Source organism: Mustelus asterias, chromosome 20 (genome assembly GCF_964213995.1).
Source record: "Mustelus asterias chromosome 20, sMusAst1.hap1.1, whole genome shotgun sequence".
Taxonomy (NCBI): domain Eukaryota; kingdom Metazoa; phylum Chordata; class Chondrichthyes; order Carcharhiniformes; family Triakidae; genus Mustelus; species Mustelus asterias.
Window position 1 is genome coordinate 68,122,319 of NC_135820.1, and position 13,790 is coordinate 68,136,108.

General features: G+C 44.2%; 1 protein-coding gene across 1 annotated transcript; it reads right to left on the minus strand.

Annotated features, from left to right (window-relative positions):
- Nucleotides 1–2,512: 2,512 nt before the first annotated feature.
- Nucleotides 2,513–6,433, minus strand: ocstamp (osteoclast stimulatory transmembrane protein). The gene is made up of 2 exons (XM_078236078.1): nucleotides 5,402–6,433; nucleotides 2,513–3,112 (listed from the first exon to the last, which is right to left on the minus strand). Exons 1-2 carry the CDS (start codon nucleotides 6,431–6,433, stop codon nucleotides 2,513–2,515), a joined length of 1,632 nt encoding a protein of 543 aa, XP_078092204.1.
- Nucleotides 6,434–13,790: the final 7,357 nt, after the last annotated feature.

Consider the following 13,790-nt stretch of genomic DNA (forward strand, 5'->3'; position numbering starts at 1 on the left):
GAAGGGCCTGTTTTGTGCTGTAGTTATCTATGTTTCTATGTTTTTAAACCAAACCACTGCAATGCATCTATTATTTTATTGTTTGAAATGTAAACATACAAACACGTCAGGAAAATATATAGATAATTAAATGCAACAGTCTCTGTACTGGGAAGTGGAGACAGTCATGAAAATTCTAAGCACAAATCTAATGTTAATTGTTACAAATGATGTGATCACATAATATACAAAAAGATGGACATCGCCAAGGAATAGTTTGCTTGACATTTACAATATGAAAATACGTCACATTTCAGGAGGAAAAAAACATTACAGGGCAACTGAACTCTGATAAGTATGACATATCCATCTCAAGGCTAAACTGTGTAAAATTACACCATGTGTTTAATGTAAAATAACTATAAATTTGGGGTGGAATTTTCCCGTCCTGTCCGCCATGGGAATTGTAGCGGGCGGGCGCAGACCAGGCAAAGGTCCGTTGACCTCGGATGGGAATTTCCGGCCTAGGAGTGAGCATGGTCGGAAAATCCGCCCATGGTGTGTTTGTGTAAATTGGGAACAATTTATTATAAAATGCAGCTTTGTTGATGCAGAATAAAATCATTTTCAAATAATTGTCCAGTTGAAGAATTCTTCCGGGGAAGGGTGTTTTAGAGTAAAGGATACATGGACTTGCACACATTTGTCATGTGGTCATGTGTGTGTGTTGAGGGGGGGGGGGGCAATTTAATGGGAAACCTGGAAATTCAGAGGATGAGCAACCCTTAGTGCAACCCACCCTTATTTTGGGGGGAGTTATAATTCGCCCCATTGAGGGAAAATTCCACCCCTCCTGTTTCCAATTACCAAATGTGCTCATTTGAAATCGTTAAAATATTTGGCCTTAAATGGGAAATAAAAATCATTACGAAGTGTTTTCAGCTTCTAGAGTGGGAGGTACCCCTGACAGGTAATGAGGGATAAGAAAGATGCCAGCCGTTCTAAAAGGACACAAAGGAGCAAGGGCCATCAGTTTATTCCTCAGCGTATTTTCATAAGCAAAAAGACAAAGCATATGTTTTTTCCTACTACCTCAGTTAGCAGTAAAGCCCCTGGCATGACTGACATTCAGTTCAAGTGAAGTTAAATTTGTAAATATTTTTATATTAGCCAAAAAGAAACAACCTTTGTAGCAATGATCAAGACCTTTGCTGTGTCATTGAATCACAGTAAGAGTTTTAACAACACCAGGTTAAAGTCCAACAGGTTTATTTGGTAGCAAATACCATTAGCTTTCGGAGCGCTGCTCCTTCGAGCTGCTCCTTAGCGCTCCGAAAGCTAATGGTATTTGCTACCAAATAAACCTGTTGGACTTTAACCTGGTGTTGTTAAAACTCTTACTGTGTTTATCCCAGTCCAATGCCGGCATCTCCACATCATTGAATCACTACAATGCAGGAGGCCATTCGGCCCATCAAGTCTGCACCGACCACAATCCCACCCAGGCCCTATCCTGTTAACCCCATATATTTACCCTGCCATTCCCCCTGACACTATGGGGCAATTTAGCGTAGCCAAACCACCTAACCTGCACATCTTTGGGCTGCGGGAGGAAACTGGAGCACCTGGAGGAAACCCACGCGGACACGAAGAACATGCAAACTCCACACACACAATCACCTGAGGTTGTAATTGAACACAGGTTCTTGCCACTGTGAGATAGTAGTGCTAACCACTGTGCCACCATGCCATCATGTAGCAAAAGGCAACCCAGATCACAGAGCCAGGGTCGTGCAGATTGAGGAAAGAATCAGGTTAAAAAAACTGAATTCAAACTAATGGTATAATATGAGGGCAAAAATTTGAGCCAGAGGGAGAGAGAGGGAGACTACTTAACAATGGAAGAGGAGTAGAGTTATACTGGGTTTTTAGCTGAGCTAGATCCACAGCAAGTTAACTGGTAACATCTTCATTAGAATACTCTTGGTTTATCCTTTAATATTAAAAGATAAACCTTGGTTATTTTTCCGAGGTTTCTGAGGAATTTCTTCAGCCAGAGAGTGCTGAATATGTGGAAGGCTGTGGAGGCCAGGTCATTGAGTGTCTTTACGACAGAGATAGATAGGTTCTTGATTAATAAGGGGATCGGGGTTATGGGGAAAAGGCAGGAGAATGGGGATGAGAAAAATATCAGCCATGATTGAATGGCGGAACAGAGTCGATGGGCCGAGTGGCCTAATTCTGCTCCTGTGCTTTATGGTCTTATGGCCATTCTGCATCCTGAGCCCATTATAAAGTTGATCTGGGACATTTCCACATCAGTTACATCACAAGAGTGACTTGGTGGCAAAGACAAGAGATCTTCATCGGAGGTAAAGCCTTGACAGTTTATAAAAAGACTCCTTTTCATTGGAAGTATGCGGCAGGAATGTACAGGAGGGGAATCGATTGGTTTGAATGAGAAGCTCCCCCCTCCCCAACAATTTTTCACCTTTAGTAGCCCATTGGTCAGTAGGAATTTCTGATCTTGCTTTTAAAAATTGTTTTCCTCTTCATCGCTCCCTTCCTTCTCCCAATAAACTGCCACCGCTGTTCCGCAACTCGCCATTTCGAGAGTTGCAGGTTCAGTCCCAGGTTGAGTTGTTCTTTCATTTCCCGTCCCTCCTTGTGCGAATCTGCCCACTCCCCCATGCTCAGCACACCTCCTCTCCCTGGCATCTCCCGCCGAAGGCCCGGCTGAGATTAAGGATTCTCCGTTACCGCCGTTTCCGCATTTCTTCAGAATCTTCTGGTACAAATAACAGATTCTTTCTTCCTCCTGCTTCTGGAAAAAGGAGGCCGCGATTTTTCTGCGGATGCGCACTGCATAAGCATCCAACGCTACCATGATATAAGTAATGATGAACATGCCGCTGATAAAGAATATTACCCTCACATCTGGAGGAGCTGGCTTCTTTACGCAGTTGGCGGGTATCAGGTCATAAATCCAGGGGAGCGTTTTGTTAATGTTCACCAATGATATCTTTTTGGGAAGATTAAGTTTTTCATCAATATTAACTATTTTACCAAAAACGTTCAAAATTTCTTTTGCAGCATTTGTAACTTCTGAAATTCCAGGGACATTAGCTTCTATCTGAAAAGAAAAACATTGCCATTCTTTTATAAGTTATATCTTTCATATATATTATATATTCTGCCATTATCAAACCTGTTTAGGCGTAAGGGTGACCTTAGGAAGTTTTCTGCATTGACACTGAAGAAAGTAACTATTTGTATAAGTTATGCAGCCAATATTGTCGAATTGCACCGATTTCAAAGGATGCCTTTAGCCAAAAGAAAACAGAGGGTGGTGGTTGATGGGAAATATTCATCCTGGAGTTCAGTTACTAGTGGTGTACCGCAAGGATCTGTTTTGGGGCCACTGCTGTTTGTTATTTTTATTAATGACCTGGATGAGGGCGTGGAAGGATGGATTAGTAAATTTGCGGATGACACTAAAGTCGGTGGAGTTGTAGACAGTGCGGAGGGAAGTGGCAGGTTACAGAGGGACATAGATAAGCTGCAGAGCTGGGCTGAGAGATGGAAAATGGAGTTTAATGCGGAAAAGTGTGAGGTGATTCACTTTGGAAGGAGTAACAGGAATACAGAGTACTGGGCCAATGGTAAGATACTTGGTAGTGTGGATGAACAGAGGGATCTGGGCGTCCATGTGCATAGATCCCTGAAAGTTGGCACCCAGGTTGATAGGGTTGTTAAGAAGGCGTACGGTGTGTTAGCTTTTGTTGGTATAGGGATTGAGTTTCGGAGCCAGGAGGTCATGCTGCAACTGTACAAAACTCTGGTGCGGCCCCATTTGGAGTATTGCGTACAGTTCTGGTCGCCGTATTATAGGAAAGATGTGGAAGTGTTGGAAAGGGTGCAGAGGAGATTTACCAGGATGTTGCCTGGTATGGTGGGAAAATCGTATGAGGAAAGGCTGAGGGGCTTGAGGTTGTTTTCGTTAGAGAGAAGAAGGTTAAGAGGTGACTTAATAGAGGCATACAAGATGATCAGAGGATTAGATAGGGTGGATAGTGAGAGCCTTTTTCCTCGGATGGTGATGGCTGGCACGAGGGGACATAGCTTTAAATTGAGGGGTGAGAGATATAGGAGAGATGTTAGATGTAGGTTCTTTACTCAGAGAGTAGTAAGGGCGTGGAATGCCCTGCCTGCAGCAGTAGTGGACTCGTCAACATTAAGAGCATTCAAATGGTTATTGGATAAACATATAGATGATATTGGAATAGTGTAGGTTAGATGGGCTTTAGATTGGTTCCACTGGTCGGCGCAACATCGAGGGCTGAAGGGCCTGTACTCTGCTGTAACGTTCTATGTTCTATGTTCTATGAACGTGAATCACTGAACATGCGGATTTAAACTTTAATCGGACCTGCTGGTAGGTCGACGATTGTGTACTTTAACAGCGTTGTGTCAGGAAAATGTCAGAGAAATCCAAGACCTTGGAATATATTCTATGGTTATGTTGTGGAAATATATTTTAAACAGTGGGAATATATGAGTAAGATAATGAAGGCAGGGACAGAGTGATGGTGTGAACAGAACTAATGCATTTGTTTTTTTTTGATGTGTTTGGCAAATAGATGTTCACCTAATGCAATTTAGTAACCATGAGAGATGGAACATGAATAGATTATTCAAAGGAAGATATGCAAGGTCTGAAGGTAAAGGCGGATACGAGGAAAACCTTTTTACCCAGAGGATGGTGACAGTCTGGAATGTGCTGCCTGGGAGGGTGGTAGAGTTGGGTTGCCTCACATCCTTTAAAAAGTACCTGGATGAGCACTTGGCACGCCATAACATTCAAGGCTATGGGCCAAGTGCTGGCAGATGGGATTAGGTGGGAAGTCGGGTGTTTCTTGCGTGTTAGTGCAGACTCGATGGAACCGGTAGAATCCCACTCAATATCTCTTAGTAGTCACTTTTCTTAGGGGAGACATGGTTCACTTTCTCAGACCCAAAATAAGTCTGTGTGAAGTTGCTGCCTTGCACTCAGATGAGGGTGATTGTTGAGAGAGTGCTCCTGATCTAAGGTGGTGAGGCTTGAGTTATAATCCACTCCGAGGTGCACCAAAGAAATGCCTAACTGTGTAAAACAAAGAACTGTTATATTCACCTACATAACACCAGTCATTTCCCATAATAATGTATTTTGAGAAGTTTCTGAGTTATATTGTGCCATATGTAAGGAGAGCTTTCTTTCTTATTGGCAAAAGTAAAAGGGAACAATATTTGATTGTCAATCACTTGCTGAAATGCAAATCAGACCTGCTTACACCCCAGACCATGCCACATAAACCAAAAGTGGTTACAACTTTAATATAACACGTGAAAGTAAAGTCTGTTGCCGCGGCCCTCAACTCACCAGAAGTTTGAGATCAAGGAACACAGATAAGCGCGGTGCATTCTCTGTCCACGCTGTAAGGCTGCCAGTGAGGTGGAAGATGCCATAATCTGCTGCTATAACTGCAGCAGACAGTACTAAATATATAGTGACCATTGTCAGGCGTATCAGACACTTCTTCCTTTCTTTTTGGGATAGTTTTAGTCCTGTTGTTTTTGTTAGCTTTCCAGCAGCAGCCAGAAACATGTCACAATTGACTGGATTGCTTTTGGCCAGTTCCTCCAGCTTTCTCGTCAGGTAACTGTTGTCAAAATCTAGATCGGTCAGGTAGCGAGCAAGGTACCAGAGTGATGCCCCAATCAGATTAAAGAAGAGGATGGTAGCAAGAGCTCTGTTAACCAACAACGTGGCTCGATCCATCCACACTTGTACACTGTCAAAATCTCCTTTTACTTGCTGACTAACATTTGTCAAAGTACTTCTAATGTGGGTGTAGTTTATTTCTGGGTGGTAGTTTACTGTTAAGCCCAGGGATTTCAAAATTTTATCTATGTTACCTAGTTCCAAGGCAGACATTGCTTGAGGTACTAGTTGCGTAGAGTTTAAGATATTTTCCGTTGCACTCTCCAGGATACACTGAGATATTTCCAATAACATCTTGATATTCCAGACTATGTTTGGGATGACGTTTGCTCCAAGGAGCAAACATATTCCGGATAGAAGCAATTTCCGACCCTGCTTGGTGCCCAGTGTGGGTATTATCAAGGTAAATGTGCAGCGGGCAGGATGCACCAGAAACACAAGCAGCAGAACGACAGAGGCAAAGGTGCCTGAGACTATACTGGATAGGTCCTCTTTATATTGGAGTGTGTGTGACAACCAATGATACAGAAGTCCCCCAGCAGCACCAGCGATACTCAAACAGAACAGAAACAAAATGAAAAGCTCTTTAATGTTGCATGGGGTAGGCTTGGAATAGATGGACCAACCATAACTCAACTGGCGTCGCACCCCAACCAAACCAGTGCGCAAAATGTTTAAACAGGCAGACATCTTGTAGACACTGCAGAGAGAAAAAAAAGTTTATTTATTGGTGTCACAAGTAGGCTTACATTAACACTGCTGTGAAGTTACTGTGAAAATCCCCTAGTTGTCACACTCCGACGCCTGTTCGGGTAACACTGAGGGAGAATTTAGCTTAGCCAATGCCCCTAACCAGCACATGTCTCAGACTGTGGGAGGAAACCGGAGCACTCGGAGGAAACCCACGCAGACATGGAGAGAATGTGCGGACTCCACACAGATGGTGACCCAAGCCGGGAATCGAACCTGAGTCCCTGCTGCTGTGAGACAGCAGTGCTAACCACTGTGCCAGCCACATTGATAAAACACATTTAGCGCGATTTTACCACCTCGTTTGGGCAAGATCATAAAATCCCGGCCAAGACCAATGGAGATTTCCGTTCTCCAAGCTGGAGTGGGCAAGGCAGTAAAATTCCTGCCATTATTTCTGGTTGTATTTGGGTGTTGCTCCATATTAGCATTGTAATAAATATTTGGGTTTGAACAGCAGAAATATCAGCTACTGTTCAGTCCAGTGATGGGCAATCTAGGCAAGTGAATTGGCCTCCTTCATCCCAGAGGGCAGCAAGATAGAAACCAGGCTTGCTCACTAACCATGACCCCTTGAATGAGACTGAATGCATTCAATACACGCCAAATATTTCACCGTGAGCTATAGAACTGTCATCAACTTCAAAATGGTAAAAGCAAAATAAATATTTACGCTTTGATTGGGCGTGGAGTGAGTGCACTGCTCTCACATGCAGTGCTATGGGCAATCAGCACGCACCTCACTTCACTTGCCCTTCTTAGGGGTATCACTTTATTCATACCGGTAGGAAAACCACTACACGGATGGATGCCAGTGGAATTCAGCAACCCTGCATGTGGGCAACGGTCTACAAAATGTCGCACTCAGAATGACATTGCTCGCATGCATAGATAGGCTGCCGTGTTTCAGACATTCCAACGGTGGCTACACTACTTAATTGGTTGTAAAACACTCCAGGACGTCCTGAGGGTGACAACTGTGCTTTACAAATGCAAGTCTTTCCTTTCTTTCACGTACATATCGTAGCCTGAAAATAACAGTGAAATTTTTCAATTAGAAAGGTTTGTGTACTGTACTTCTGTTAAAGGTTTTCAGTACTTGGGGAATGTTCTGGTGAGCTGCAGCTGAGTTTAAACACACATTGCTTTCTGGTAGCAAATTGATTATGTTATCTAAGATAAACGCAGAATACTGCGGATTCTGCAATCTGAAACAATAACAGCAAAATGCTGGAAAATCTCAGACTCGAAACATCATCTAGACTCGAAACGTTGGCTCTATTCTCTCTCCACAGATGCTGTCGGACCTGCTGAGATTTTCCAGCATTTTTCTGTTGTTATTTTATCTGTCTGTTTACACATTGTGGACTCACTGAATGCTCACAATTATATTGCATTTTTTTCTGTGAATCTACGTTACCCTCATAACAGCAAGTAAAACATCATTTCAAAGAAATTAATTGCATGTGAAGCACATTTGAGATGTTTCTGAAGGATGTTTTGGGTGATATATAAATGCAAGATGCCAGCCGAATTTCAGTGACAACAATCTTGCATGAAGATTTTTTCGTTCAATTAACTAACTAACCAAGTCCAATTCCATAATCTAGGTTGGCATTCCAGTGACATACTGAGGCAATGGAGCACTTTCACCCTGGCTGTCTTTTAGATCAGACATTAGGTGGACGCAAATAAATGGGCGGCACGGTGGCACAGTGGTTACGGGCGACATGGTGGCACAGTAGTTAACCACTGCTGCCTCACAGAGCCAGAGACCCAGGTTCGATTCCCTGCTTGGGTCACAATCTGTGCAGAGTCTGCACGTTCTCCCCGTGACTGCGTGGGTTTCCTCCGGGTGCTCCGGTTTCCTCCCACAGTCCAAAAGACGTGCTGGTTAGGTGCATTGGCCGTGCTAAATTCTCCTTCAGTGTACCCGAACGGGCGCTGGAACGTGGCGACTGGGGGATTTTCACAGTAACTTCATTATGGTGTAAGCTGACTTGTGACACAAATAAATAAAATAAAAGATCTTGTGGCACTATTTGAAGAAAAGCTGGGGAGTTCTTCGCAGAGACCTGACCAACATTTATTCCTCAATTTGCATCATTGTTGGATCTTTCTGTGTATAAATTGGCTACTGTGTTTCTGAGACTAAACTTTGGGGGGTCGTATGGGGGGGAAGTACTTAATTGCTTATAAAGTGCTTTGGGACAAACTGAGGACATAAAAGATGCTATTGAAATTATTTCCTTTATATGCTGACCTGCATTGTGTAGCTTATAAAGTATGATACTGTATGATTTCAATCCTTAGGCTTGCTAGTTCAGTGGAGATAGCAAAATAAATGCAATTACCCATAGCTAAATTAACACACAGGACTTTTATATGATGCGTATTAAGTGATCATTAACTAATATCACACACACTAATTCCTAGGCTTGTTTTTATATTAGACTGCCTTCTTTACATCCCTATAGTGTAGAGGGAGGCCATTTGGCCCATTGAGTCTGCACTGACTCTCTGACAGAGCATCCCACCCAGCCCCATCCCCCCTGCCCTATCCCCGTAACCTGCTCATTTACCATGGCTAATCCAGCTAACCTACACTTATCTTTTGGACACTAGGGGGCAATTTAACATGGCCAATCCACCGAACCTGCACATCTTTGGACTGTGCGAGGAAACCCACCCAGACATGGGGAGAACATGCAAACTCTGTCTGTCAACCAATCTTCTATCCATGCCAGTACCTTGCCTCTAACACCATTGGCTCTTAGCTTACAGCCTCCTGTGAGGCACCTTAGCTTATTTAACAGCCTCCTGGGACGGCACGGTGGTTAGCACTGCTGCCTCTTCAGGGCCTCGGGTTCAATTCCCGGCTTGGATCACTGTCTGTGTGCAGTTTGAACATTCTCCCCGTGTCCGCGTGGGTTTCCTCTGGGTGCTCCGGTTTCCTCCCACAGTCCAAAGATGTGCAGGTCAGGTGCATTGGCCATGCTAAATTGCCCCGTAGTGTCGGGGGAACTAGCTGGGGTAAATGCATGGGGTTGTGGAGATAGGGCCTGGGTGGGATTGTGATCGGTGCAGACTCGATGGGCCAAATGGCCTCCTTCCGCACTGTAAGGATTCTATGATTCTACCTTGTCAAAGGCTTTCTGGAAATCCAAATAAATCACGTCCACTGTCTCTTCTTTGTCTAATTTCTTTGTTACCTCCTCAAAGAATTCTAACAGATTTGTCAGATATGACCTCCCTTTGACGAAGCCATGCTGACTCAGCCCTATTTTACCATGCATTTCCAAGTCCTCCGGAATTCCATCCTTAATAATGGAGTCCAAGATCTGACCCACGACTGAGGTCAGGCTAACTGGCCTATAATTTCCCATCTCCTGCCTCCCTCCTTTCTTAAACAGTGGTGTTACATTAGCCTTTTGCCAGTCCTCTGGGACCTTCCCTGACTCCAGTGATTCTAGAAAGATCACCACCAATGCCTCCTCAGCTACCTCCTTCAGAACCGTGGGGTGTAGTCCATCTGTTCCAGGTGATTTATCCACCTTCAGACCTTCAGTACATCCACTGGTTCCCCTATATCGACAGTTCATGATCATTATGTAGTCACCATGTCACGAATGTCAGAAAGGTGGCAGCCAATTTTTGCAGAATTACTATTTGTATTACAGATATTTATGAGTCTTCATGCTTCTGAATTGCATCTTTAAACGATTAATAATTAATCCATTTTTAATTTTTAAGGATAGCACGAAATAAAAATGATTATTCAATAGAGGCTAAAAAGCATTTCCTACATACCAGTCTCTCTCCAAGTGGTAGCGCAGGCAATGTCTTCTCTCTGTGAGCTGCAGCTATACACACTGGATTGGTGTAATTTGAACAGACATAAAATATATTTAAGAGAAAAACAAAACTATTTTTAGTATAAACAATTCCCTTTTGCTATCTTCCCCCTCCCAGCCCCAAGTGGTGATCACAGATATTGCGTTTCTCAAACCACAAATTTGAATAAGCATAGAAGTGGTTATATTTTATACTTCCAGCTGTTCTCCTTTGAAGAGTAAGTTGTGTTTTTCCACGGTTACAGCCTGTCTAAATTTCCTCATTTATCATTGAGGCTCAGTGATGAAGAATTGGACACCTCCACCCTGAAGTTCTCCTCCCACTATCTGACATGGGGATCTAAGGTCATTGCTTCACTATCGCTGGGTCAACATCCAGGAACACCCTCCTTAAGAGCACTATGATTGACAGTTCTGATGTTTCTTCAAGAGACAACCAATCATGAAGTTTCCCAAATGTCTTTCCCGCTCACGGCAACTGTTCGTGATCCTCTTTGGAAACAGAGTAAATAGGAGCAGGAGTAAACCTTTCAGCCCAACCAGACATTCAATGTGATCATGACTGATCCTCTATCTCAATGTCATACTCCCACAGTACGGCGACATGGTGGTACAGTGGTTAGCACTGCTGCCTCACAACGCCAGGTTCCCAGGTTTGATTCCGGCTTGGAATCTGTATGGAGTCTGCACGTTTTCCCCGTAACTGCCTGGGTTTCCTCCAGGTGCTCCGGTTTCCATTCCAAAGATGTGTGTGTTAGGTGGATTGGCCATGCTAAATTGCCCCTTAGTGTCGGGGGACTAGCTAGGGTAAATGCATGGGGTTATGGGGATAGGGCCTGGGTGGGATTGTGGTCAGTGCAGACTCAATGGGCCAAATGGCCCCCTTCTGCACTGTAGAGATTCTATGATTCAATCTATGATTCCTCCAGCTGCTCTGGTTTCCTCCCACAGTCCGAACGATGTGCTAGTTAGGTGCATTGGCCATGCTAACTTCTCCCTCAGTGCATCTGAACAGGCGCCTGAGTGTGGGGACTAGGGGATTTTCACAGGAGCTTCATTGCAGTATTAATGTAACCTATTTGTGACACTAATAAATAAACTTTAATTTTAAAACTCTCCCAATAATCCTTGATGCGTTTATTGTCTAGAAATCTAATTAGTTTTAAAATACATTCAGTAACTTGACCACAACATTCTGTGGTAGAGAATTCCACAGTTCACCACCCAATGAGTGAAGATGTTTCTCCTCATCTCAGTTCTAAATGTTGGACTTCATATCCTGAGACCATGACCCCCTTATTCTAGAAACCCCAAGCCAGGGAAAACGTCATTCCTGCATCATCTGTCCAGCCCTCTCAGAATTTTATACGTTTCAATGTGATTCTAGCTAGATGGGTGGAGAACTGGCTTAGCCATAGAAGACAGAGGGTAGCAGTGGAGGGATCTTTTTCCGGTTGGAGGTCTGTGACTAGTGGTGTTCATGATGTGGAGATGCCGGCGTTGGACTGCGGTAAACACAGTAAGAAGTTTAACAACACCAGGTTAAAGTCCAACAGGTTTATTTGGTAGCAAAAGCCACAAGCTTTCGGAGCCTTAAGCCCCTTCTTCAGGTGAGTGGGAATTCTGTTCACAAACAGGGCATATAAAGACACAAACTCAATTTACAGAATAATGGTTGGAATGCGAATACTTACAGCTAATCAAGTCTTTAAGATACAAACAATGTGAGTGGAGAGAGCATTAAGACAGGTTAAAGAGATGTGTATTGTCTCCAGACAGGACAGCCAGTGAGACTCTGCAGGCAAGCTGTGGGGATTACAGATAGTGTGACATGAACCCAATATTCTGGTTGAGGCCGTCCTCATGTGTGCGGAACTTGGCTATCCGTTTCTGCTCAGCGACTCTGCGCCATCATGTGTCGTGAAGGCCGCCTTGGAGAATGCTTACCCGAATATGAGAGGCGAATGCCTGTGACCGCTGAAGTGCTCCCCAACAGGAAGAGAACAGTCTTGCCTGGTGATTGTCGAGCGGTGCATTGGTAGTGTGGCAACCAGAACTAGACGCAGTATTCCAAATTTGGCCTAACCAATATTCTATACAGCTGCAACATTATAGCCAACTTTTATATTCTATGCCCTGTCCAATAAAGGCAAGCATGCCATATGCCTTCATGGTACATTGGGGAAACCATGCAGACACCCCCACTTCTTGCCTTCAAACAACCGCACAACCTCAAACAGGCCATTGTCCGCAGCAAACTACCCAGCCTTCAGGAGAACAGTGACCACGACACCACACAACCCTGCCACAGCAACATCTGCAAGACGTGCCGGATCATCGACACAGATGCCATCATCTCACGTGAGAACACCATCCACCAGGTACACAGTACATACTCTTGCAATTCGGCCAATGTTGTCTACCTGATACGCTGCAGGAAAGGATGTCCCGAGGCATGGTACATTGGAGAAACCATGCAGACGCTGCGACAATGGATGAATGAACACCACTCGACAATCACCAGGCAAGACTGTTCTCTTCCTGTTGGGGAGCACTTCAGCGGTCACGGGCATTCGGCCTCTGATATTCGGGTAAGCGTTCTCCAAAGCGGCCTTCACGACACACGATGGCGCAGAGTCGCTGAGCAGAAACTGATAGCCAAGTTCCGCACACATGAGGACGGCCTCAACCGGGATATTGGGTTCATGTCACACTATCTGTAACCCCCACAGCTTGCCTGGACCTGCAGAGTCTCACTGGCTGTCCTGTCTGGAGACAATACACATCTCTTTAACCTGTCTTAATGCTCTCTCCACTCACATTGTTTGTAACTTAAAGAGTTGATTAGTTGTAAGTATTCGCATTCCAACCATTATTCTGTAAATTGAGTTTGTGTCTTTATATGCCCTGTTTGTGAACAGAATTCCCACTCACCTGAAGAAGGGGCTTGGAGCTCCGAAAGCTTGTGGCTTTTGCTACCAAATAAACCTGTTGGACTTTAACCTGGTGTTGTTAAACTTCTTACTAGTGATGTTCCGCAGGGCTCTGTACTGGGACCTCTGCTGTTTGTGATATACATAAATGATTTGGAGGAAGATGTAGCTGGTGTGATCAGTAAGTTTGCAGACGACACAAAGATTGCTGGAGTTGCGGATAGTGATGAACATTGTCAGAGAATACAGCAGGATAGAGATAGGCTGGAACATTGCGCGGAGAAATGGCAGATGGAATTTAATCCAGATAAATGCGAAGTGATGCATTTCGGTAGATCCAATGTTAAGGGGGAGCTATACAATAAATGGCAGAACCATCAGGAGTATAGACACACAGAGGGACCTGGGTGTACAAGTCCACAGATCCTTAAAGGTGGCAGCACAGGTGGAGAGGGTGGTCAAGAAGGCATATGGCATGCTTGCCTTTATTGGACGGGGCATAGAATATAA